The 24,876-nt window shown below is 39.7% G+C and overlaps 1 protein-coding gene across 1 annotated transcript in view; it reads right to left on the bottom strand.

The window, feature by feature from the left end:
- Positions 1-24,876, bottom strand: part of Cul5 (cullin 5) — a 110,401-nt gene that overhangs the window by 45,564 nt on the left and 39,961 nt on the right. Inside the window, exons 5-8 of the mRNA XM_071667734.1 lie at positions 21,449-21,649; positions 7,893-8,054; positions 919-1,012; positions 233-363 (exon numbers count right to left, since the gene is read on the bottom strand). Coding sequence (XP_071523835.1) covers positions 233-363; positions 919-1,012; positions 7,893-8,054; positions 21,449-21,649 — 588 coding nt within the window. The remainder of the gene's footprint in view (positions 1-232; positions 364-918; positions 1,013-7,892; positions 8,055-21,448; positions 21,650-24,876) is intronic.

The following is a 24,876-nucleotide window of genomic DNA, read 5'->3' as shown; positions in this document are numbered from 1 at the left end:
TGATGACCTAAAGATATATCTTGATTCAATTACATGTTGTACACTAGCAAAACACATCAAACACTATATTACAGTGGACCTAAAGGAAATTCAATGACTATACTTTAAAGCTTTCTTTCACAAATCTTTTCAATGCTTTATAACTTATGGATATCCCTCAGCCATCCATCCGTTTTAAAACTCATTCATACACATAAACCAACACCTCACAATCAATGCATTACTGACTCACCTGTGTTATACTATCAGCAGCAGCCACCATATCAGCTAAGCCAGCTGACACAATGTGTTCCTCAAGTGCATCCAACATGGGCTGTATTCCATCTGGCACACGGTCCATTAACTTGAACATGAGCTGCAATTCTACCAAAGAAAATGGCAAAATAAAAAAAAGGGAGCAAGAAAGAAAGGAGTAAATCTAGTGTACACACCTACCATTATTACTATCTTCCACCCCAAGCCCCTACACTTCCAACACAGCTCCTTCAGTTCAAATATCATCAGCAATCTATACACAGATGAGCACGATTTCCTCTTTTTTGCCTAGCCCTATCTTAAAAGCATCTAAGGTCCATGAATAGCAAAAACGAATGACATGAACTAATTTGCCTTTATCTCCACTTACAAAGGCACTTTCTTATTTGGAATGCTACTGAGGGTATGAACAGAATCTTCATAAATATCTCTAAAAAATGCTTTACTAAACATAAGGTGAACTTCATAAAACCATTATATCCAAACTGAGCTAAAATTATATCAGTAATATTTACTATTGTTTACTGTATGTGACAAATTCTGCAGAAAAAATACTCCCCCCCCCAGTAAGATATTTTCTAAGTTTTACACTTCTGAGAAGAGCTAATGATTTTTAATTTATAACATTTTTAACAATGAAATACTCAGTGGGTAGATACGGACTATCAGTCTCATTGTTTTTGATCATTTGTGGACACTCTGCTAAGATGGTGTCACGGAAGGTTGTCACCAGCACTTCAACACAACATTCGTTTAACTGAAATATAAGAGAAAAGGATGAAAACCAGGTTAGGAATAATGTTTTGCACCAAAGGATTCAAAGAACAAGTACAAGAAAAGGCATAAAGAATAAAGGTTGGAAGTATACACATTATAGACATGGGCAAGATGCTGATTACTATCAACTTGCTCTAGTAGCATGCAGGGGAAGATTCCATTATTTCTCAAGACATGGCTCCAAAGCAACTTAAGATTTGAAGGTAACCAGGTTACCTTCTAAGACAAACCAGAATCCATTCAAACAGGACGGAGAGGGATAACTAATCATGTCTAATGCCTGCAAGGTCAGTATCCTCATCAAATGGGACAAGCACTCCATCATGCAAGCTTCTTGCAAAATCTACATTCAAATTTTTTCCATTCCCAGAGCTTTCAGAGCACCTCTAATTCCTCTTCCTTGTAAGACAATCATCAATTTCAGCTTTCCATGTACCATTCTTACTGACCTTAAATCTTTCCCTGTATCATTCTTATGAGCAATCTTTCCCTTACCAACCTTACTTAGTTTCAATTTTTCCTTGTACCATTCTTACTGAGCTTCAGTCTTTTCCCACTTTCCCAGAACCCTTCTTACTGAGATTCAATCTTTCCCTTGACATTCTTACTGAGATTCAATTTTTCACCCCACCATTCTTACCATTTCAATTTTTCCTTGTGCCATTCTTACTGAGCTTCAATCTTTCCCTATATCATTCTTACTGAGTTTCAATCTTTCCCTATATCATTCTTACCATGATTGAGCTTCAGTCTCAGATCATGAAAGTCATCCATATTTTCCTCTGATCTTCATTATTCAAACTTATATTACACTCCATCAGACAATCTTCCTCAAAAATTATAATCTTAGTTTTACTCACATCAATTTTCAAATACTCATACCTACATCAAAACTGCTTATCATCCTATCTGACTCCTCTGACTCAGTAAACATTACAGCATTGTATAATAATGGACACACTTGTGTTGCTTGATGTCTTGTTCATTTGCAAAAAATTTTAATACCATGATATACTCATCTTTGCCTAACAGATACTTTAAGTATTTGAACTAATTACTCAGTACTCCTAAATCACAGCACCTGCAAAACAATCATTTTCAAATTCAAATGAAATTTATGCACCTATGTACCCCAAAACCTGATCAGTTTCTCACCTTTAGACATGATACCTATGATGTATCTGTTCTTAAATTATCGTGTTCACACACACACAGACTTACTGAAAGACAGACAGACAAATGCAAGGGTGACAACATAATATCCTTCAAATACCATACATACTGGCTAGACCTAAACATTGCGTAACTTTATTCAGTTTCACTGAAATCTTGCAATAACCTGCTATCAGTCTCTTTTCAGACAATGTTCCACACATAAAAACATTAAACAACTGTAATGACATCACAGTGATATATTTATTTATTCATTTTGCTTCGTCGCTGTCTCCCGCGTCAGCGAGGTAGCGCAAGGAAACAGACGAAAGAATGGCCCAACCCACCCACATACACAGGTATATACATACACGTCCACACAAGCAAATATACATACCTATACATCTCCATGTACACATATTTATACACACACAGACATATACATATATACACATGCACATAATTCATACTGTCTGCCTTTATTTATTCCCATCGCCACCTCGCAGTGATATAATATATATAATACAACATATATTTTATAACACTCACTTAAACAAAAAAAAATATTCTCATACATACACTACCACCATTATCAAAGCTCTCAATAGCAACCAGAAGTCTTCTTTGCACACCATGAAAATCAGATCCTATACCCGAAAATCAGATCCTTTCCTATAAACTTTATCATAGGGGTTTTGTATGCCAATAAATGCTGCACATACTTATTGCCTTTTCACTTCACTTTTCTTCACTATCTTTTAAAGGCAAAATCTGGTTTACACAGCTTCTTCCATTCCTAAATCCATAATGTTTTTCACCAATAAAAGGTGTTTAAAAAGCCTTTAAACATGACCAATAACAATCTTACAATACATCTTACTATGATAAGACTTCTTTCTTGGTAATTCTCACATTCATTTTCATAGTCTTCACCCTTCATACAGTGGAAAAATAACTCCCGTTGTCCAATCATCAAGCACAAGACCACTTTTCCATACTTCCAAGTACAATTTGCAAATCAATTTAACAACGGGTGCACCTCCATTCTTCATCATGCCATTCATGACTCCATCTATACTGACCAGCTTCCTATGTCAGTTGCAGGAGCCTCCTAGGTCACAAAGTTAAGGCTTAGAAAGTAATGTTCTAGTTAACAGTAATAACAAACTTACTGAGATGTTCTTCAGAATACTTGACAGTATGCCACACACACAAAATAGGATGCACACTGGATATCAGGACTACTGCAGTGAATGGGCAGAAATCATCTCTAATGAGTTCTCTCAAGAACTCTCCCAATCTCTTTCAAGCTTAACCTTTGTCACAAACAGGCGCTCTCTTTAAGAAATCTCTTTCAAGCTTAACCTTTGTCACAAACAGGCTCTCACTCTTTAAGAAATCTCTTTCAAGCTTAACCTTTGTCACACACAGGCTCCCACTCTTCAAGAAAATCTCCCATTTGCAAGTATTTCCCTCCTTCCAAACAGCTTGCTTGTTTTCTCCCTTAAATTCTTCTTCTTACAAGATCCACAATGACTTTCTTTTTCAAACTTTTTCCCCTCATTTATTACTATTTTCTGAAAGCTTCTGCTTCTCCTTCTAGACTTTCTTTTCTCCTTGTCAAATTTCTTAAATCTTCATTCTATAAAGATGTACCTACCTTCTCACAACATACAGTTATGCTGCCACACATCTCTCGGACAGCCTCTATTAATACCACTCTTAAACTGCCTCCAAATCACCTCAACTTTACACAGCAGTGTTTTGGATTCTCTCATCTTCTAATCTAGCTCCTTTTTGAAGATGAGTTATACAATGTCATTACTCCAATTGGATACGTTTATCCCTTTAATTATGTCATTCATATTTTCATTACGGTACTATACTATTTAAGTACCCTTTCTAAACATCACTACCATATCATCAGTGAAACTCCTTTCCAACTCTAAGTATTATCCTGCTTTAGTACATGATAATGCTTAATCCTAGGCTACTCTACTATAAATAACTTATCAGTGAAACTCCTTTCTAATCCAATTTAAGTATTCTCCTACTTTACTGCAAGATAATGCTCACTCCTAGGCTAATCTACATATCACTACCATAATCCTTGGGTAAACTACATATCAGTACCATATGATTTTTGAAACTCCTTTCCAAGCTCAACATCGGATACCTTACATATCACTACCCTATGATCTGTGAAACTCTTTTCCAACCCTATTTAACTATTATCCTGCTTTACTCAGTGGCATGTCTAGGGTATGGCAGGTAGGGCAGGTGCCCTGGGCACCACTTGAAGGGGGGTGCCACTCAAGAGGTTTGGTTTTTGACATATGCTACTCGACTGACATTTTTAAGGGTTTGGTTTTGTGAGATAAAAAAGAAAATCACCTACTTTTCAACTATTATACTATTTTGTTACTATCTGTTGCATTACCACCTCTACATTACAATTTTGATCAAATAAGTCTTTAACTTTAAGCCTTTAAGAGTTTGTACGATTTAAGTTTGGTCTAACTCTTCAACAGTTTATAATTACACAGTATATATTTTAATATATATGTGTCAGAGGTGGAGGGAACGAGGAGAAGTGGGAGACCAAATTGGAGGTGGAAAGATGGAGTGAAAAAGATTTTGAGTGATCGGGGCCTGAACATGCAGAAGGGTGAAAGGCGGGCAAGGAATAGAGTGAATTGGATCGATGTGGTATACCGGGGTTGACGTGCTGTCAGTGGATTGAATCAGGGCATGTGAAGCGTCTGGGGTAAACCATGGAAAGTTGTGTGGGGCCTGGATGTGGAAAGGGAGCTGTGGTTTCGGGCATTATTACATGACAGCTGGAGACTGAGTGTGAACGAATGGGGCCTTTGTTATCTTTTCCTAGCGCTACCTCGCACACATGAGGGGGGAGGGGGATGGTATTCCATGTGTGGCGAGGTGGCAATGGGAATGAATAAAGGCAGACAGTGTGAATTGTGTGCATGTATGTGTCTGTGTGTGTATATATATGTGTACATTGAGATGTATAGGTATGTATATTTGCGTGTGTGGACATGTGTGTATATACATGTGTATGGGGGTGGGTTGGGCCATTTCTTTCTTCTGTTTCCTTGCGCTACCTCACAAATGCGGGAGACAGCAACAAAGCAAAATAAAAAAATAAAAATATTTTAATATACATCCACTGAAGGTATATTCTTAATCAAGCCAGTGGTGCAATTTCAGTGCTTGCCATAGTTGCTATTTCCCCTAGATACATCCCTGAATACTTAGGGGTATTTTTTGCTCAAATTACTTTTTGTTCCAAAACTGAAAGATAAGATATTCAAACATTTCTATACTTGAAATAATCACGGAAAATATATCATAATGCGCTCAGTTACTGATACATACTCATTCAATACGATGCAATGGAGCAGAAATATTTTAAAATTCACTTCATTTAACAACTTAATAAAGTGTCATTAGGAGGACTAAATGTTATTTTAACACCATATTTGTATTCATCATGAAAAATACTTATGATGAGTTTTTAAAGGAAACCCTTTTTTTCAGAGAAAAATGACAAAAATTGAAGGTAATACTTCAGGGTATTTTTTAGCTCAAAAAACTTTTTGTTTTAAAATTGAAAGATAAGATATTAATACACTTCTATACTTGAAATAATCATGGAAAATATATCATAATGCTCTCAGTTACCAATACATACCCAGTAAATATGATGCAAAGGAGTCGAAAATATTTTGAAATTGACTTCATTTACAAGCTTACATAAATGTCATAAACATGACTAAACAATATCAATACACATCTATACTTGAAATAATCATGTAACCAGACAATTTTAATACACATCTATACTTGAAATAATCATGGAAAATATATCAATATGCTCTCAGTTACCAATAAATACCCAGTAAATACAATGCAAAGGATAAAAAAATATTTTTAATTTGCCTCATTCAACAGCTTAAATGAACGTCATAAAGATGACTAAACAATATTTTAACACCAGATTTGCATTCAACATGAAAAATACTTCTTATAATGAGTTTCTAAAGGAAATCTATTTTTCTGAGAAAAATGCCAAAAATTGAAGGTATTCAGGGTATTTTTTATCTCAAAAAAATTTTTCGTCTCAAAATTGAAAGACAAAATATTTAAACACTTCTATACTTGAAATAATCATGGGAAATATATCATAATGCTCTCAGTTACCGTTACATAACATATCCAGTAAATACATTGCAATGGATGAAAAAACATCTTAATATTGACTTCACTGAAGAGCTGAAATGAATATCATAAAGATGACTAAATGATATTTTAACACCGGATTTGTATTCAGCATGAAAAATACTTCTTATGATGAGTTTTTAAAGGAAATCTATTTTTCTGAGAAGACTGCCAAAAATTTTTTAGCTCAAAAAACTTTGTTTTAAAATTGAAAGATAAGATATTCATACACTTCTATAATTGAAATAATCATAGAAAATATATCATATTGCTCTTAGTCACTGTTACATACCCAGTAAATACGATGTAAAGCTTCAAAAGATATAAAAAGTTGAATTCATTTAACAGCTTAATTGAATGTCATAAAGACGACTAAACGATATTCTAACAGCAGATTTGTATTCAGCAAAAAATACACTTATAATGAGTTTTCAAAGGAAATCTATTTTTCTGAAAAAAAGCCAAAAATTCAAAGGAATACTTCAGAGTATTTTCTGACTCCAAAAACTTGTTGTTTCAAAATTGAAAGGTAAAATATTCAAACATTTCTGTACTTGAAGTAGTCATGGAAAATACATCATAATGCTCTCAGTTATCGATATATACCCAGTAAATACAATGAAAAGGATGAAAAAAATCTTAAAATTGACTTCATTTAACAGCATACATGAATGTCATAAAGATTGCTAAATGATATTTTAACACCAGATTTGCATTCAGCATGAAAAATGCTTCTAATAATGAGATTTTAAAGGAAATCTATTTTTCTGAGAAAAATGCCAAAAATTAAAGGTAATAATAATAGTTCAGATTATTTTTCAGCTCAAAGAATTTTTTTTTCAAACTTGAAAGATAAAATATTCAAACACTTCTATACTTGAAACAATCATGGAAAATATATCATAATGCTCTGTCACCAATACATGCGCAGTAAATATGATACAAAGGAAGAGAAATATTCTAAAACTGACTTCATATAAGATGCATCCACTCTTATCAAACTTTCTCCTCTATACTTTAGCATTTCAGCCATAAGATGGTGAAATCTTTATGGTGAATATAAAAACTAAGGGAAGGAAAGTCAAGAGTATGAATATATAACTGAAAAATCTAATGTATTTATAATATACATTAGCTCTGATAATCTTATACCACAGAGGAAGAATAAAAGATGAGAGCACCAAATAGGGGATAGGGGAGAAAGAATACTTCCCACGTATTCCCTGCATGTCCTAGAAGGCGACTAAAAGGGGAGGGAGCGGGTGGCTGGAAATCCTCCCCTCTTGTTTTTTTTTTAATTTTCCAAAAGAAGGAACAGAGAAGGGGGCCAGGTGAGGATATTCCCTCAGAGGCCCAGTCCTCTGTTCTTAACGCTACCTTGCTAACACGGGAAATGGCGAATAGTTTGAAAGAAAGAAAAAAGCACCAAATGAAAAGTTTAGTAAAACTGAAGTGAAAGATAAACTTACATTCTGTAATGATCCACTAAACGACTCTAGGTATTTCTCTCCACGTTGTTCTTCTTCTCTTAACTTAAGTTCAGCATATTTCATGTAGTTTTGTACGCCATTGGCCTCCAGGTATTGCGGTGCCTTGACCCGGTAAAATGCTTTAGTTGCTTCTATATATGCCTAAAGGGAGAATGAGGGAGAGATTAATTATTTGGTAAATGCTTCTTTTATTTAGTAAAAATCATTAAGTACAAAAGAACTCATCACACATTCTTTGCACTTTCTTGTTTGGTATTAGATATTTGAAGGTCTGGAGACTGTCAAAGACAATGGCTGACAAAAGAGAATATAAAGGGGAGAAAATTTAAATTACCATAAATTGCAGGTCAAGGTTTTATAAGCCACAAAAAATTTTCAGTGAAAATCACGATATTACACACTGAAATGCTTCTATGCCTGAACAAGCCTTGGAAAATATATCTGTTGGCCTGGGGAAATATTATCATTATCATTTCCTTAATAATCATTATTTATATTCATCATACTTAATTCCTGTCTCACGCTTCAACGAGGTAGCGCAAGGAAACAGATGAGAAATGGCTTAACCCACCCACATACACATGCATATACATAAACGCCCATACATGCACACATACATGCATATACATTTCAACATATACATACATAGACATATATACACATTATTTTATTATTATTATAATTTTGCTTTGTCGCTGTCCTCTGCGCCTGCGAGGTAGCGCAAGGAAACAGACGAAAGAAATGGCCCAACCCACCCCCACACACATGCACACACGTCCACACACGCAACTATACACACCCACACATCCCAACGTACACACAAATATACACACACAGACACACAAATATACCCACATGCACACAATTCACACTGTCTGCCCCTACTCACCCCCATCGCCACCCCACCACACACGGAATAACATCCCCCTCCCCCCCTCATGTGCGCGAGGCAGCGCCAGGAAAAGACAACAAAGGCCCCATTCGCTCACACTCAATCTCCAGCTTGCATGCAATAACGCCGGAAACCACAGCTCCCTTTCCACATCCAGGCCCCACACAACTTTCCATGATTTACCCCAGACGCTTCACATGCCCTGATTCAATCCATTGCCAGCACGTCGACCCCAGTATACCACATCGACCCAATTCACTCTATTCCTTGCCCGACTTTCACCCTCCAGCATGTTCAGGCTCCGATGACTCAAAATCTTTTTCACTCCATCTTTCCACCTCTAATTTGGTTTCCCACTTCTCCTCATTCCCTCCACCTCCGACACATATATCCTCTTGGTCAATCTTTCCTCACTCATTCTCTCCATGTGCCCAAACCATTTCAAAGCACCCTCTTCTGCTCTCTCAACCACGCTCTTTTTATTTCCACACATCTCTCTTACCCTTACATTACTTACTCGATCAAACCACCTCACACCACATACTGTCCTCAAACATCTCATTTCCAGCACATCCACCCTCCTGCGCACAACTCTATCACAGCCCACGCCTCGCAACCATACAACATTGTTGGAACCACTATTCCTTCAAACATACCCATTTTTGCTTTCCGAGATAATGTTCTCGACTTCCACACATTCTTCAACGCTCCCATGATTTTTGCCCCCCTCCCCCACCCTATGATTTACTTCCACTTCCATGGTTCCATCCGCTGCCAGATCCACTCCCAGATATCTAAAACACTTTACTTCCTCCAGTTTTTCTCCATTCAAACTTACCTCCCAATTGACTAGATCCTCAACCCTACTGTACCTAATAATCTTGCTCTTATTCACATTTACTCTTAACTTTCTTCTTTCACACACTTCACCAAACTCAGTCACCAGCTTCTGCAGTTTCTCACATGAATCAGCCACCAGCACTGTATCATCAGCAAACAACAATTGACTCACTTCCCAAGCTCTGTCATCCACAAGAGACTGCATACTTGCCCCTCTTTCCAAAACTCTTGCATTCACCTCCCTAACAACCCCATCCATAAACAAATTAAACAACCATGGAGACATCACACACCCCTGCCGCAAACCTACATTCACTGAGAACCAATCACTTTCCTCTCTTCCTACACGTACACATGCCTTATATCCTCGATAAAAACTTTTCACTGCTTCTAACAACTTGCCTCCCACACCATATATTCTTAGTACCTTCCACAAAGCATCTCTATCAACTCTATCATATGCCTTCTACAGATCATAAATGCTACATACAAATCCATTTGCTTTTCTAAGTATTTCTCACATACATTCTTCAAAGCAAACACCTGATCCACACATCCTCTACCACTTCTGAAACCACACTGCTCTTCCCCAATCTGATGCTCTGTACATGCCTTCACCCTCTCAATCAATACCCTCCCATATAATTTACCAGGAATACTCAACAAACTTATACCTCTGTAATTTGAGCACTCGCTCTTATCCCCTTTGCCTTTGTACAATGGCACTATGCAAGCATTCCGCCAATCCTCAGGCACCTCACCATGAATCATACATACATTAAATAACCTTACCAACCAGTCAACAATACAGTCACCCCTTTTTTAATAAATTCCACTGCAATACCCCTGCATTAGTGAGGTAGCGCAAGGAAACAGACGAAAGAATGGCCCAACCCACCCACATGCACATGTATATACATACACGTCCACACACACAAATATACATACCTATACATCTCAACGTATACATATATATCCACACACAGACATATACATATATACACATGTACATAATTCATACTGTCTGCCTTTATTCATTCCCATCGCCACCTCGCCACACATGAAATAACGACCCCCTCCCCCCTCATGTGTGCGAGGTAGCGCTAGGAAAAGACAACAAAGGCCCCATATATATATACACATGTACATATTAATACTTGCTGCCCTCACCTATTCCCATCGCCACCCACCACACATGAAATAGCATCCCCCCCTCCTCCTCCAGCAAGGTAGTGGCAGTAAAAGACAAAAAAGGCCACATTCATTCACACTCAGTCTCTAGCTGTCATGTATAATGTACTGAATAATAATAATAATAATAATAATAATAATAATAATAATAATAATAATAATAATAATTTTTTTTTTTTTTTTTTTGCCGCTGTCTCCTGCGTTTGCGAGGTAGCGCAAGGAGACAGACAAAAGAAAATGGCCCAACCCACCCCCATACACATGTATATACATACGTCCACACACGCAAATATACATACCTACACAGCTTTCCATGGTTTACCCCAGACGCTTCACATGCCCTGATTCAATCCACTGACAGCACGTCAACCCCGGTATACCACATCGCTCCAATTCACTCTATTCCTTGCCCTCCTTTCACCCTCCTGCATGTTCAGGCCCCGATCACACAAAATCTCTCTCACTCCATCTTTCCACCTCCAATTTGGTCTCCCTCTTCTCCTTGTTCCCTCCACCTCTGACACATATATCCTCTTGGTCAATCTTTCCTCACTCATTCTCTCCATGTGCCCAAACCATTTCAAAACACCCCCTTCTGCTCTCTCAACCACGCTCTTTTTATTTCCACACATCTCTCTTACCCTTACGTTACTTACTCGATCAAACCACCTCACACCACACATTGTCCTCAAACATCTCATTTCCAGCACATCCATCCTCCTGCGCACCACTCTATCCATAGCCCACGCCTCGCAACCATACAACATTGTTGGAACCACTATTCCTTCAAACATACCCATTTTTGCTTTCCGAGATAATGTTCTCGACTTCCACACATTCTTCAAGGCTCCCAGAATTTTCGCCCCCTCCCCCATCCTATGATCCACTTCCGCTTCCATGGTTCCATCCGCTGCCAGATCCACTCCCAGATATCTAAAACACTTTACTTCCTCCAGTTTTTCTCCATTCAAACTCACCTCCCAATTGACTTGACCCTCAACCCTACTGTACCTAATAACCTTGCTCTTATTCACATTTACTCTTAACTTTCTTCTTTCACACACTTTACCAAACTCAGTCACCAGCTTCTGCAGTTTCTCACATGAATCAGCCACCAGCACTGTATCATCAGCGAACAACAACTGACTCACTTCCCAAGCTCTCTCATCCCCAACAGACTTCATACTTGCCCCTCTTTCCAAAACTCTTGCATTCACCTCCCTAACAACCCCATCCATAAACAAATTAAACAGCCATGGAGACATCACACACCCCTGCCGCAAACCTACATTCACTGAGAACCAATCACTTTCCTCTCTTCCTACACGTACACATGCCTTACATCCTCGATAAAAACTTTTCACTACTTCTAACAACTTGCCTCCCACACCATATATTCTTAATACCTTCCACAGAGCATCTCTATCAACTCTATCATATGCCTTCTCCAGATCCATAAATGCTACATACAAATCCATTTGCTTTTATTAATAATAATAATAATAATAATAATTTTTTTTTTTTTGCTTTGTCGCTGTCTCCCGCGTTTGCGTGGTAGCGCAAGGAAACAGACGAAAGAAATGGCCCAACCCACCCCCATACACATGTATATACATACGTCCACACACGCAAATATACATACCTACACAGCTTTCCATGGTTTACCCCAGACGCTTCACATGCCCTGATTCAATCCACTGACAGCACATCAACCCCGGTAAACCACATCGATCCAATTCACTCTATTCCTTGCCCTCCTTCCACCCTCCTGCATGTTCAGGCCCCAATCACTCAAAATCTTTTTCACTCCATCTTTCCACCTCCAATTTGGTCTCCCACTTCTCCTCGTTCCCTCCACCTCCGACACATATATCCTCTTGGTCAATCTTTCCTCACTCATTCTCTCCATGTGCCCAAACCATTTCAAAACACCCTCTTCTGCTCTCTCAACCATGCTCTTTTTATTTCCACACATCTCTCTTACCCTTACATTACTTACTCGATCAAACCACGTCACACCACACATTGTCCTCAAACATCTTATTTCCAGCACATCCACCCTCCTCCTCACAACTCTATCCATAGCCCACGCCTCGCAACCATACAACATTGTTGGAACCACTATTCCTTCAAACATACCCATTTTTGCTTTCCGAGATAATGTTCTCGACTTCCAGACATTCTTCAAGGCTCCCAGGATTTTCCCCCCCTCCCCCACCCTATGATTCACTTCCGCTTCCATGGTTCCATCTGCTGCCAGATCCACTCCCAGATATCTAAAACACTTTACTTCCTCCAGTTTTTCTCCATTCAAACTTACCTCCCAATTGACTTGACCCTCAACCCTACTGTACCTAATAACCTTGCTCTTATTCACATTTACTCTTAATGATAATAATAGTAATATATCCCTGGGGATACGGGAGAAAGAATTATTCCCATGTATTCCCTGCATGTCGTAGAAGGTGACTAAAAGGGGAGGGAGCGGGGGACTGGAAATCCTCCCCTCCAGTTTTACTTTTTCCAAATGAAGGAATAGAGAAGGGGGCTAAGTGAGGATATTCCCTCTAAGGCTCAGTCCTCTGTTCTTAATGCTACCTCGCTAATGCGGGAAATGGCAAATGTGTATGAAAAAAATAAAAATAATAATTATAATAATAATAGTAATTTTTTTTCCATACTGACATAATAGTAAAATAATAATTAATAATAATATTGCGCTACCTCGCAAACACAGGAGACAGCGACAAAGCAAAATAAATAAATAATAAATATTTCCCCAAGCCAACAGATCCCCACCAAATATAAAGCAAATGATTGTAAAATCTTTTAAAGATGCAATAAATTAAAAAGGAAATTACAAGCCTTCATAATACCAAAACAATATTTCAACTACAGACTTATATTCATCATGAAAAACTGTCCTTATACTGAGATTTCCAGGTGTACTGGGTCCTTAAAATGAACAATCAGATGGCTGCTTCCTGCAACACCTTATCAGTGCCTCGTTTCATTCAGGAATGAAAGACCCTAAGGACAAAAAACATGGACCTAGAATATTTCAGGAAACCATGCCAGTTCCATGCCTAAACGTCTGCAGATGGTAATCAAGACCAAAGGAGGGGTGACAAAATATGCATATGTAAGTGTGACATTGCCTTTGAAAATGTATGGGGTGATGAACAAGGTTTTCCACAAACACCGATGTCTTTATACATACGTTTTTAAGTAAATCTATAACTCTCAGAAAAATACCAGAAATATAAAGTTTTTATCGAGGATGTAAGGCATGTGTATGTGTAGGAAGAGAGGAAAGTGATTGGTTCTCAGTGAATGTAGGTTTGCGGCAGGGGTGTGTGATGTCTCCATGGTTGTTTAATTTGTTTATGGATGGGGTTGTTAGGGAGGTGAATGCAAGAGTTTTGGAAAGAGGGGCAAGTATGAAGTCTGTTGGGGATGAGAGAGCTTGGGAAGTGAGTCAGTTGTTGTTCGCTGATGATACAGCGCTGGTGGCTGATTCATGTGAGAAACTGCAGAAGCTGGTGACTGAGTTTGATAACGTGTGTGAAAGAAGAAAGTTAAGAGTAAATGTGAATAAGAGCAAGGTTATTAGGTACAGTAGGGTTGAGGGTCAAGTCAATTGGGAGGTGAGTTTGAATGGAGAAAAACTGGAGGAAGTGAAGTGTTTTAGATATCTGGGAGTGGATCTGGCAGCGGATGGAACCATGGAAGCGGAAGTGGATCATAGGGTGGGGGAGGGGGCGAAAATCCTGGGGGCCTTGAAGAATGTGTGGAAGTCGAGAACATTATCTCGGAAAGCAAAAATGGGTATGTTTGAAGGAATAGTGGTTCCAACAATGCTGTATGGTTGCGAGGTGTGGGCTATGGATAGAGTTGTGCGCAGGAGGATGTGCTGGAAATGAGATGTTTGAGGACAATGTGTGGTGTGAGGTGGTTTGATCGAGTAAGTAACGTAAGGGTAAGAGAGATGTGTGGAAATACAAAGAGCGTGGTTGAGAGAGCAGAAGAGGGTGTTTTGAAATGGTTCGGGCACATGGAGAGAATGAGTGAGGAAAGATTGACCAAGAGAATATATGTGTCGGAGGTGGAGGGAACGAGGAGAAGAGGGAGACCAAATTGCAAATTGGAGGTGGAAAGATGGAGTGAAAAAGATTTTGTGTGATCGGGGCCTGAACATGCAGGAGGGTGAAAGGAGGGCAAGGAATAGAGTGAATTGGAGCGATGTGGTATACCGGGGTTGACGTGCTGTCAGTGGATTGAATCAAGGCATGTGAAGCGTCTGGGGTAAACCATGGAAAGCTGTGTAGGTATGTATATTTGCGTGTGTGGACGTATGTATATACATGTGTATGGGGGTGGGTTGGGCCATTTCTTTCGTCTGTTTCCTTGCGCTACCTCACAAACGCGGGAGACAGCGACAAAGCAAAAAAAAAAAAAATAATAAAAAAAAATAAAATAGGGGACTTAGAAGAATATATATTGACTCATGGGAGAAGACTACATTAAAATGTACAAAGGCAATGGGGATAAATGTGAGTGTTCAAACTACAGAGTCTTAAGATTGTTGAGTATTCCTGGGAAATTATTTGGGAGGGTATTGATGGAGAGGGTGAAGGCATGTACAGAGCATCAGATTGGGGAAGAGCAGTGTGGTTTCAGAAGTGGTAAAGGATGTGTGGTTCAGGTATTTGCTTTGAAGAATGTTTGTGAGAAATACTTAGAAAAACAGATGGATTTGTACATAGCATTTATGGACCTGAAGAAGGCATATGATAAGGGTGATAGAGATGCTTTGTGGAAAGTTTTAAGAGTATATGGTATGGGAGGCAAGTTGTAAGAGTAGGAAGAGAGGAAAGTGATTGGTTCCCAATGAATGTTGGTTTGCGGCAATGGTGCGTGATGTCTCCATGGTTGTTTAATTTGTTTACGAATGGGGTGGTCAGGGAGGTGAATGCAAGAGTTTTGGAAAGAGGGGCAAGTATGCAGTCTGTTCTGGATGAGAGGGCTTGGGAAGTGTCAGTTGTTGTTCGCTGATGATACAGTGCTGGTGGCTGATTTGGGTGAGAAACTGCAGAAGCTGGTGACTGAGTTTGGTAAAGTGTGTGAAAGAAGAAAGCTGAGAGTAAATGTGAATAAGAGCAAGGTTATTAGTTCAGTACGGTTGAGGGACAAGATAACTGGGAGGTAAGTTTGAATAGAGAAACTGGAGGAAGTGAAGTGTTTTAGATATCTGGGAATGGGTTTAGCAGTAGAAGGAACCATGGAAGCAGAAGTGAGTCACAGGGTGGAGGAGGGGGCGAAGGTTCTGTGTGGAAGGCGAGAACGTTTACTTGGAGAGCAAAAATGGGTATGTTTGAAGGAATAGTGGTTCTAACAATGTTATATGGTTGTGAGGCATGGGCTATAGACAGGGTTGTGTGGAGGAGGGTGGAAGTGTTGAAAATGAAATGTTTGAGGACAATATGTGGAGTGAGGTGGTTTGATCGAGTAAGTAATGAAAGGGTAAGAGAGAGGTGTGGTAACAGAAAGAGTGTAGTTGAGAAAGCAGAGGAGGGTGTGTTGAAATTCTCTGGACAGATGGAGAGAATGAGTGAGGATAGATTGACAAAGAAGATATATGTGTCAGAGGTGGAGGGAACAAGGAGAAGCAGGAGACCAAATTGGAGGAGTGAAAAAGATTTTAAGTGACTGATGCCTGAACATACAGGAGGGTGAAAGGCATGCAAGGAACAGAGTGAATTGGAACGATGTGGTATACAGGGGTCGATGTGCTGTCAATGGATTGAACCAGGGCATGTGAAGCGCCTAAGGTAAACCATGGAAAGGTCCATGGGGCCTGGATGTGGAAAGGGAGATGTGGTTCGGGTGCATTACACATGATTGCTAGAGACAGTGTGAATGAATGTGGCCTTTTTTGTCTTTTCCTGGCGCTACCTCGGTGTGTGTGTGTGTGTGTGTGTGTGTGTGTGTGTGTGTGTGTGTGTGTTTGTGTGTGTGTGTGTGTGTGTGTGTGTGTGTGTGTGTGTGTGTGTGTGTGTGTGTGTGTGCTATTTCATGTGTGGTGTGGTGGTGACGGGAATGGATGAAAGCAACAAATATGAATATGTACATGTGTATATATATGTATATGTCTGTGTATGTATATGTATGTATACAGTGAAATGTATATGTATGTATATGTGTGTGTGTGGGCATTTGCGTATATGCATGTGTGTGTGTGTATGTGTGTGGGTTGGGCCATTCCTCATCAGTTTCTTGCACTACCTCACTGGCATGGGAGACAGTGATTAAAATAATAATAATCAATTAATGAAGAGGTATTACTGAACTCAGCCTTTATTTGTTTACACCAAATGTGAGAAGTCTCCTACAGCAAAGCCATATCAATGTCAGTGGATGGAAAGGAGCACAGTCTTGTCAAGGACCTTCTCAATTCAAAGAAGTCCTTCACTTTCCTGTTCCTGCATTAAGTGCACCCTTGAAGCAGCAGAGCCTCATAAAATGAGTCCTGGGGTTACTTAATAATATAATAAAAAAAAATTTGCATAAAATTCAAGGACCATGGGGAAGGAGTAGATGAGAAACAAACTTTAGATGAAATAGAAATAAAAACTGACACACAAACACATATACACACAAGCACAAATTAGAAAACAATTTAAGTTTATTACCTTTTCAAAAAAAAAAAGGGGGTTCACTATTTCATGTGTGGTGGGCTGGTGACGGGAATCGATGGAAGCAACAAATATGAATATGTACATGTGTATATATGTATATGTCTGTGTATGTATATGTATGTATACACTGAAATGTATATGTATGCAAACGTGTGTGTGTGTGCGTGTGGGTGTTTACATATATGCTATTTCATGTGTGGTGGGGTGGTGACAGGAATGGATGAAAGCAACAAATATGAATATCTACATGTGTATATATGTATATGTCTGTGTATGTATATGTATGTATATGTGTGTGTGTGTGTGTGTGTGTGTGTGTGTGTGGGCATTTACGTACATGCACATGTGTTTGTGTATGTGTGTGGGTTGGGCCATTCCTCATCAGTTTCCTTGCACTACGTCACTAGCATGGGAGACAGTGATTGAGTATAATAATAATAATAATATTTATATATTTTTTTATATTATACTTTGTCGCTGTCTCCTGCGTTTGCGAGGTAGCGCAAGGAAACAGACGAAAGAAATGGCCCAACCCCCCCCATACACATGTATATACATACGTCCACACACGCAAATATACATACCTACACAGCTTTCCATGGTTTACCCCAGACACTTCACATGCCCTGCTTCAATCCACTGACAGCACGTCAACTCCGGTATACCACATTGCTCCAATTCACTCTATTCCTTGCCCTCCTTTCACCCTCCTGCATGCTCAGGCCCCGATCACACAAAATCTTTTTCACTCCATCTTTCCACCTCCAATTTGGTCTCCCTCTTCTCCTTGTTCCCTCCACCTCCGACACATATATCCTCTTGGTCAATCTTTCCTCACTCATCCTCTCCATGTGCCCAAACCACTTCAAAACACCCTCTTCTGCTCTCTCAACCACGCTCTTTTTATTTCCACACATCTCTCTTACCCTTACGTTACTCACTCGATCAAACCACCTCACACCACACATTGTCCTCAAACATCTCATTTCCAGCACATCCATCCTCCTGCGCACAACTCTATCCATAGCCCACGCCTCGCAACCATACAACATTGTTGGAACCACTATTCCTTCAAACATACCCATTTTTGCTTTCCGAGATAATGTTCTCGACTTCCACACATTCTTCAAGGCCCCCAGGATTTTCGCCCCCTCCCCCACCCTATGATCCACTTCCGCTTCCATGGTTCCATCCGCTGCCAGATCCACTCCCAGATATCTAAAACACTTCACTTCCTCCAGTTTTTCTCCATTCAAACTCACCTCCCAATTGACTTGACCCTCAACCCTACTGTACCTAATAACCTTGCTCTTATTCACATTTACTCTTAACTTTCTTCTTCCACACACTTTTCCAAATTCAGTCACAAGCTTCTGCAGTTTCTCACATGAATCAGCCACCAGCGCTGTATCATCAGCGAACAACAACTGACTCACTTCCCAAGCTCTCTCATCCCCAACAGACTTCATACTTGCCCCTCTTTCCAAAACTCTTGCATTTACCTCCCTAACAACCCCATCCATAAACAAATTAAACAACCATGGAGACATCACACACCCCTGCCGCAAACCTACATTCACTGAGAACCAATCACTTTCCTCTCTTCCTACACGTACACATGCCTTACATCCTCGATAAAAACTTTTCACTGCTTCTAACAACTTTCCTCCCACACCATATATTCTTAATACCTTCCACAGAGCATCTCTATCAACTCTATCATATGCCTTCTCCAGATCCATAAATGCTACATACAAATCCATTTGCTTTTCTAAGTATTTCTCACATACATTCTTCAAAGCAAACACCTGATCCACACATCCTCTACCACTTCTGAAACCACACTGCTCTTCCCCAATCTGATGCTCTGTACATGCCTTCACCCTCTCAATCAATACCCTCCCATATAATTTACCAGGAATACTCAACAAACTTATACCTCTGTAATTTGAGCACTCACTCTTATCCCCTTTGCCTTTGTACAATGGCACTATGCATGCATTCCGCCAATCCTCAGGCACCTCACCATGAGTCATACATACATTAAATAACCTTACCAACCAGTCAACAATACAGTCACCCCCATTTTTAATAAATTCCACTGCAATACCATCCAAACCTGCTGCCTTGCTGGCTTTCATCTTCCGCAAAGCTTTCACTACCTCTTCTCTGTTTACCAGATCATTTTCCCTAACCCTCTCACTTTGCACACCACCTCGACCAAAACACCCTATATCTGCCACTCTATCATCAAATACATTCAACAAACCTTCAAAATACTCACTCCATCTCCTTCTCACACCACCACTACTTGTTATCACCTCCCCACTTGCGCCCTTCACCGAAGTTCCCATTTGCTCCCTTGTCTTACACACTTTATTTACCTCCTTCCAAAACATCTTTTTATTCTCCCTAAAATTTAATGATACTCTCTCACCCCAACTCTCATTTGCCCTTTTTTTCACCTCTTGCACCTTTCTCTTGACCTCCTGTCTCTTTCTTTTATACATCTCCCACTCAATTGCATTTTTTCCCTGCAAAAATCGTCCAAATGCCTCTCTCTTCTCTTTCACTAATACTCTTACTTCTTCATCCCACCAATCACTACCCTTTCTAATCAACCCACCTCCCACTCTTCTCATGCCACAAGCATCTTAGTAAAGTCAGGGGTTAGTGAGAGGACAAGAGCAAGGGAAGGAGTAGCAATACTCCTGAAACAGGAGTTGTGGGAGTATGTGATAGAGTGTAAGAAAGTAAATTCTCGATTAATATGGGTAAAACTGAAAGTTGATGGAGAGAGGTGGGTGATTATTGGTGCATATGCACCTGGGCATGAGAAGAAAGATCAAGAGAGGCAAGTGTTTTGGGAGCAGCTGAATGAGTGTGTTAGTGGTTTTGATGCACGAGACCGGGTCATAGTGATGGGTGATTTGAATGCAAAGGTGAGTAATGTGGCAGTTGAGGGAATAATTGGTATACATGGGGTGTTCAGTGTTGTAAATGGAAATGGTGAAGAGCTTGTAGATTTATGTGCTGAAAAAGGACTGATGATTGGGAATACCTGGTTTAAAAAGCGAGATATACATAAGTATACTTATGTAAGTAGGAGAGATGGCCAGAGAGCGTTATTGGATTACGTGTTAATTGACAGGCGTGCGAAAGAGAGACTTTTGGATGTTAATGTGCTGAGAGGTGCAACTGGAGGGATGTCTGATCATTATCTTGTGGAGGCTAAGGTGAAGATTTGTATGGGTTTTCAGAAAAGAAGAGTGAATGTTGGGGTGAAGAGGGTGGTGAGAGTAAGTGAGCTTGAGAAGGAGACCTGTGTGAGGAAGTACCAGGAGAGACTGAGAGTAAGTGAGCTTGAGAAGGAGACCTGTGTGAGGAAGTACCAGGAGAGACTGAGTACAGAATGGAAAAAGGTGAGAACAATGGAAGTAAGGGGAGTGGGGGAGGAATGGGATGTATTTAGGGAATCAGTGATGGATTGCGCATAATAATAATAATAATAATAATAATAATAATAATAATAATAATAATAATAATAATCAATTAATGAAGAGGTATTACTGAACTCAGCCTTTATTTGTTTACACCAAATGTGAGAAGTCTCCTACAGCAAAGCCATATCAATGTCAGTGGATGGAAAGGAGCACAGTCTTGTCGAGGACCTTCTCAATTCAAAGGAGTCCTTCACTTTCCTGTTCCTGCATGGAGTGCAGCCTTGAAGCAGCAGAGCCTCATAAAATGAGTCCTGGGGTTACTTAATAATATAATGAAAAAAAAATTGCATCAAAATTCAAGGACCATGGGGAAGGAGTAGATAAGAAACAAACTTTAGATGAAATAGAAATAAAAATTGACACAAACACATACACACATGCACAAGTTAGAAAACAATTTAAGTTTCTTACCTTTTCAAAATTTTCTCTATAAATTTGTAATTTATCCCCAGAATTGGAGCAGAGGTTGACATAAGATTCTCTAACACCAATGACTAACTGGGAGTCAAACGCCTCTCCATTCCTCTCAGCATGGACTAGCTTCATAGCTGAGTCTTGTAAACGCTGCTTAATGTTGCTAAAGATACTTGCATTCCAACTATCAAGCATTAACTGTGAAAAGAGTTAATTAATCATCAGGAACATATAATATTTATTTTATTCATTTATCTATTTATTTATCATACTTTGTCACTGTCTCCCGCGTTAGTGAAGTAGCGCAAGGAAACAGACCAAAGAATGGCCCAACCCACCCACATTCACATGTATATACATACATGTCCACATACGCACATATACATACCTATACATCTCAACATGTACATATATATACACACACAGACATATACATACATACACATGAACATAATTCATACTGTCTGCCCTTATTCATTCCCGTCGCCACCGCGCCACACATGAAATGACAACCCCCTCCCCCCCCGCATGTGCGCGAGGTAGTGCTAAGAAAAGACAACAAAGGTCACATTTGTTCACACTCAGTCTCTAGCTGTCATGTATAATGCACCGAAACCACAGCTCCCTTCCACATCCAGGCCCCACAAAACTTTCCATGGTTTACCCCAGACACTTCACATGCCCTGGTTCAATCCACTGACAGCACGTCGACCCCTGTATACCACATCATTCCAATTCACTCTATTCCTTGCACGCCTTTCACCCTCCTGCATGTTCAGGCCCCGATCACTCAAAATCTTTTTCACTCCAGCTTTCCACTTCCAATTTGGTCTCTCACTTCTCCTCGTTCCCTCCACCCCTGACACATATATCCTCTTTGTCAATCTTTCCTCACTCATTCTCTCCATGTGACCAAACCATTTCAATAAACCCTCTGCTGCTCTCTCAACCACACTCTTTTTATTACCACACATCTCTTTTACCCTTTCATTAAGTACTCGATCGAACCACCTCACACCACATATTGTCCTCAAACATCTCATTTCCAGCACATCCTCCCTCCACCACACAACTCTATCAATAGCCCACACCTCACAACCATACAACATTGTAGGAGCCACTATTCCTCCAAACATACCCATTTTTGCTTTCCAAGATAACGTTCTCGACTTCCACACATTTTTCAACGCTCCCAGAACTTTCGCCCCCTTCCCCACTCTATGATTCACTTCCACTTCCATGGTTCCATCCGCTGCCAAATCCACTCCCAGATGTCTAAAACACTTCACTTCCTCCAGTTTTTCTCCATTCAAACTTACCTCCCAATTGACTTGTCCCTCAACCCTACTGTACCTAATAACCTTGCTCTTATTCACATTCACTCTTAGCTTTCTTCTTTCACACACTTTACCAAACTCAGTCACCAGCTTCTGCAGTTTCTCAAACGAATCAGCCGCCAGCGCTGTATCATCTGCAAATAACAACTGACTCACTTCCCAAGCCCTCTCATCCACAACAGACTGCATACTTGCCCCTCTTTCCAAAACTCTTGCATTCACCTCCCTAACAACACCATCCATAAACAAATTAAACAACCATGAAGACATCACACACCCCTGCTGTAAACCAACATTCACTGAGAACCAATCACCTTCCTCTCTTCCTACACGTACACATGCCTTACATCCTCGATAAAAACTTTTCACTGCTTCTAACAACTTGCCTCCCACACCATATATTCTTAATACCTTCCACAAAGCATCTCTATCAACTCTATCATATGCCTTCTCCAGATCCATAAATGCTACATACAAATCCATTTGCTTTTCTAAGTATTTCTCACATACATTCTTCAAAGCAAACACCTGGTCCACACATCCTCTACCACTTCTGAAACCATACTGCTCTTCCCCAATCTGATGCTCTGTACATGCCTTCACCCTCTCAATCAATACCCTCCCATATAATTTCCCAGGAATACTCAACATACTATATTACTATGGTAACATTATACAAAACAGGCAGACTCTGATAACATTATACAGCCCAGGCACTCTCGGGAAATGTTATACAGCCCAGGCACTCTTGGGAAATGTTGTACAGCTCTGGCACTTTCGGGAAATGTTATATAGCCCAGGCACTCTCAGGAAATGTTATACAGCCTAGGCACTCTGGGAAATGTTATACAGCCCAGACACACTAAGGTAACATTATATAGTCATGACAGATGGGAAATGTTATACAGCCCAGACACACTAAGGTAACATTATATAGTCATGACAGACTTTGATAACATCATACACCCCAGGCAGACTTTGATAACATCATACAGCATAGGAAGACTTTAATCAACATTAAACAGTTCAGAAAGTCGTAGGCAGTAGTTGGTAGCAGCCAGCAACCAGGGAGAGCCATCATTTCAGTGGTTTTCAAGCTGCATTTTTCTGACCCAGGTAGCTGTCTTCTATCTGTGTCATCCACATGTAGACTACTAGCATTCTGTCCGCAAACATACAATCTCTCCTTGTTATAAATAACACTTGACAACACTTAACTCACACAGCTCATTCTTCATAACTAAATTTTCCTGCAGTGAGCACTAAAGTGCTCACCCTGCCTTTAGGCAAAACGCAGGACAATAGACACTAGTGGTAGGTAAGAACATTTAGGCAGGAGCATTAGGTTGAAACATTAGGGAGAAGTAGTCAGTAGGAAAATTAGGTGGAAGCCTCTGCAAACACTGTACTAAACTTGCCCTCTACCACTGGCCTGTTAAGGGTGAGGCACTGAAGGATAAGAAATGGCACTGGAGTTCACTGGTCATAGAGACTCTCCTGCTGTGGCCATCCACTTGAGGGAGTTCCAGGTAGGATTAGGCATCAGAGATATAGACAGATAGAAAACTTTGGTAACATCATACAACCCATAAGACTTATATTCCTTCAACCACTTGCTCTACTATATGCACTCCTTCCTTCAAAGAAACTCTTTACAGCATCTAACAGTCTTCCATGCATGTTATAAATAACAAAGATTTTCTAACTGCTTCTTTCATCTACATAACCATATGCTTTCTCTAAAATATAAAGGGCAACATATATCATCTTCCGTAAAATCTTCTACTAGAGTAAAATGCAATAGTTATGACTGTCTGAAGGTTAATTTGAGTACATTTTGTCATTTACAAGTGTCTTGCTGGCAATTCTGCAGATGCAAAAGCAAACTCTATTGAAATATTTTGACCATCATTCCTAAGCCTGGTTTCTATGCACAGCCATGCACATAAACTTATGATTGTAATGGAAATCACCTTCATAGCATAACTGCCTATACACAAAATGCCATGTAATAGTTTAAATTTTCAGCATTATAGAGGGTAAATATTTCCAAATATCAATCCAGAAAATGTACGGCACTTATCAACT

The sequence above is a fragment of the Panulirus ornatus genome, chromosome 12 (genome assembly GCF_036320965.1).
Source record: "Panulirus ornatus isolate Po-2019 chromosome 12, ASM3632096v1, whole genome shotgun sequence".
NCBI classification, from domain to species: Eukaryota; Metazoa; Arthropoda; class Malacostraca; order Decapoda; family Palinuridae; genus Panulirus; species Panulirus ornatus.
This window is presented reverse-complemented; position numbering and strand designations above follow the sequence as displayed.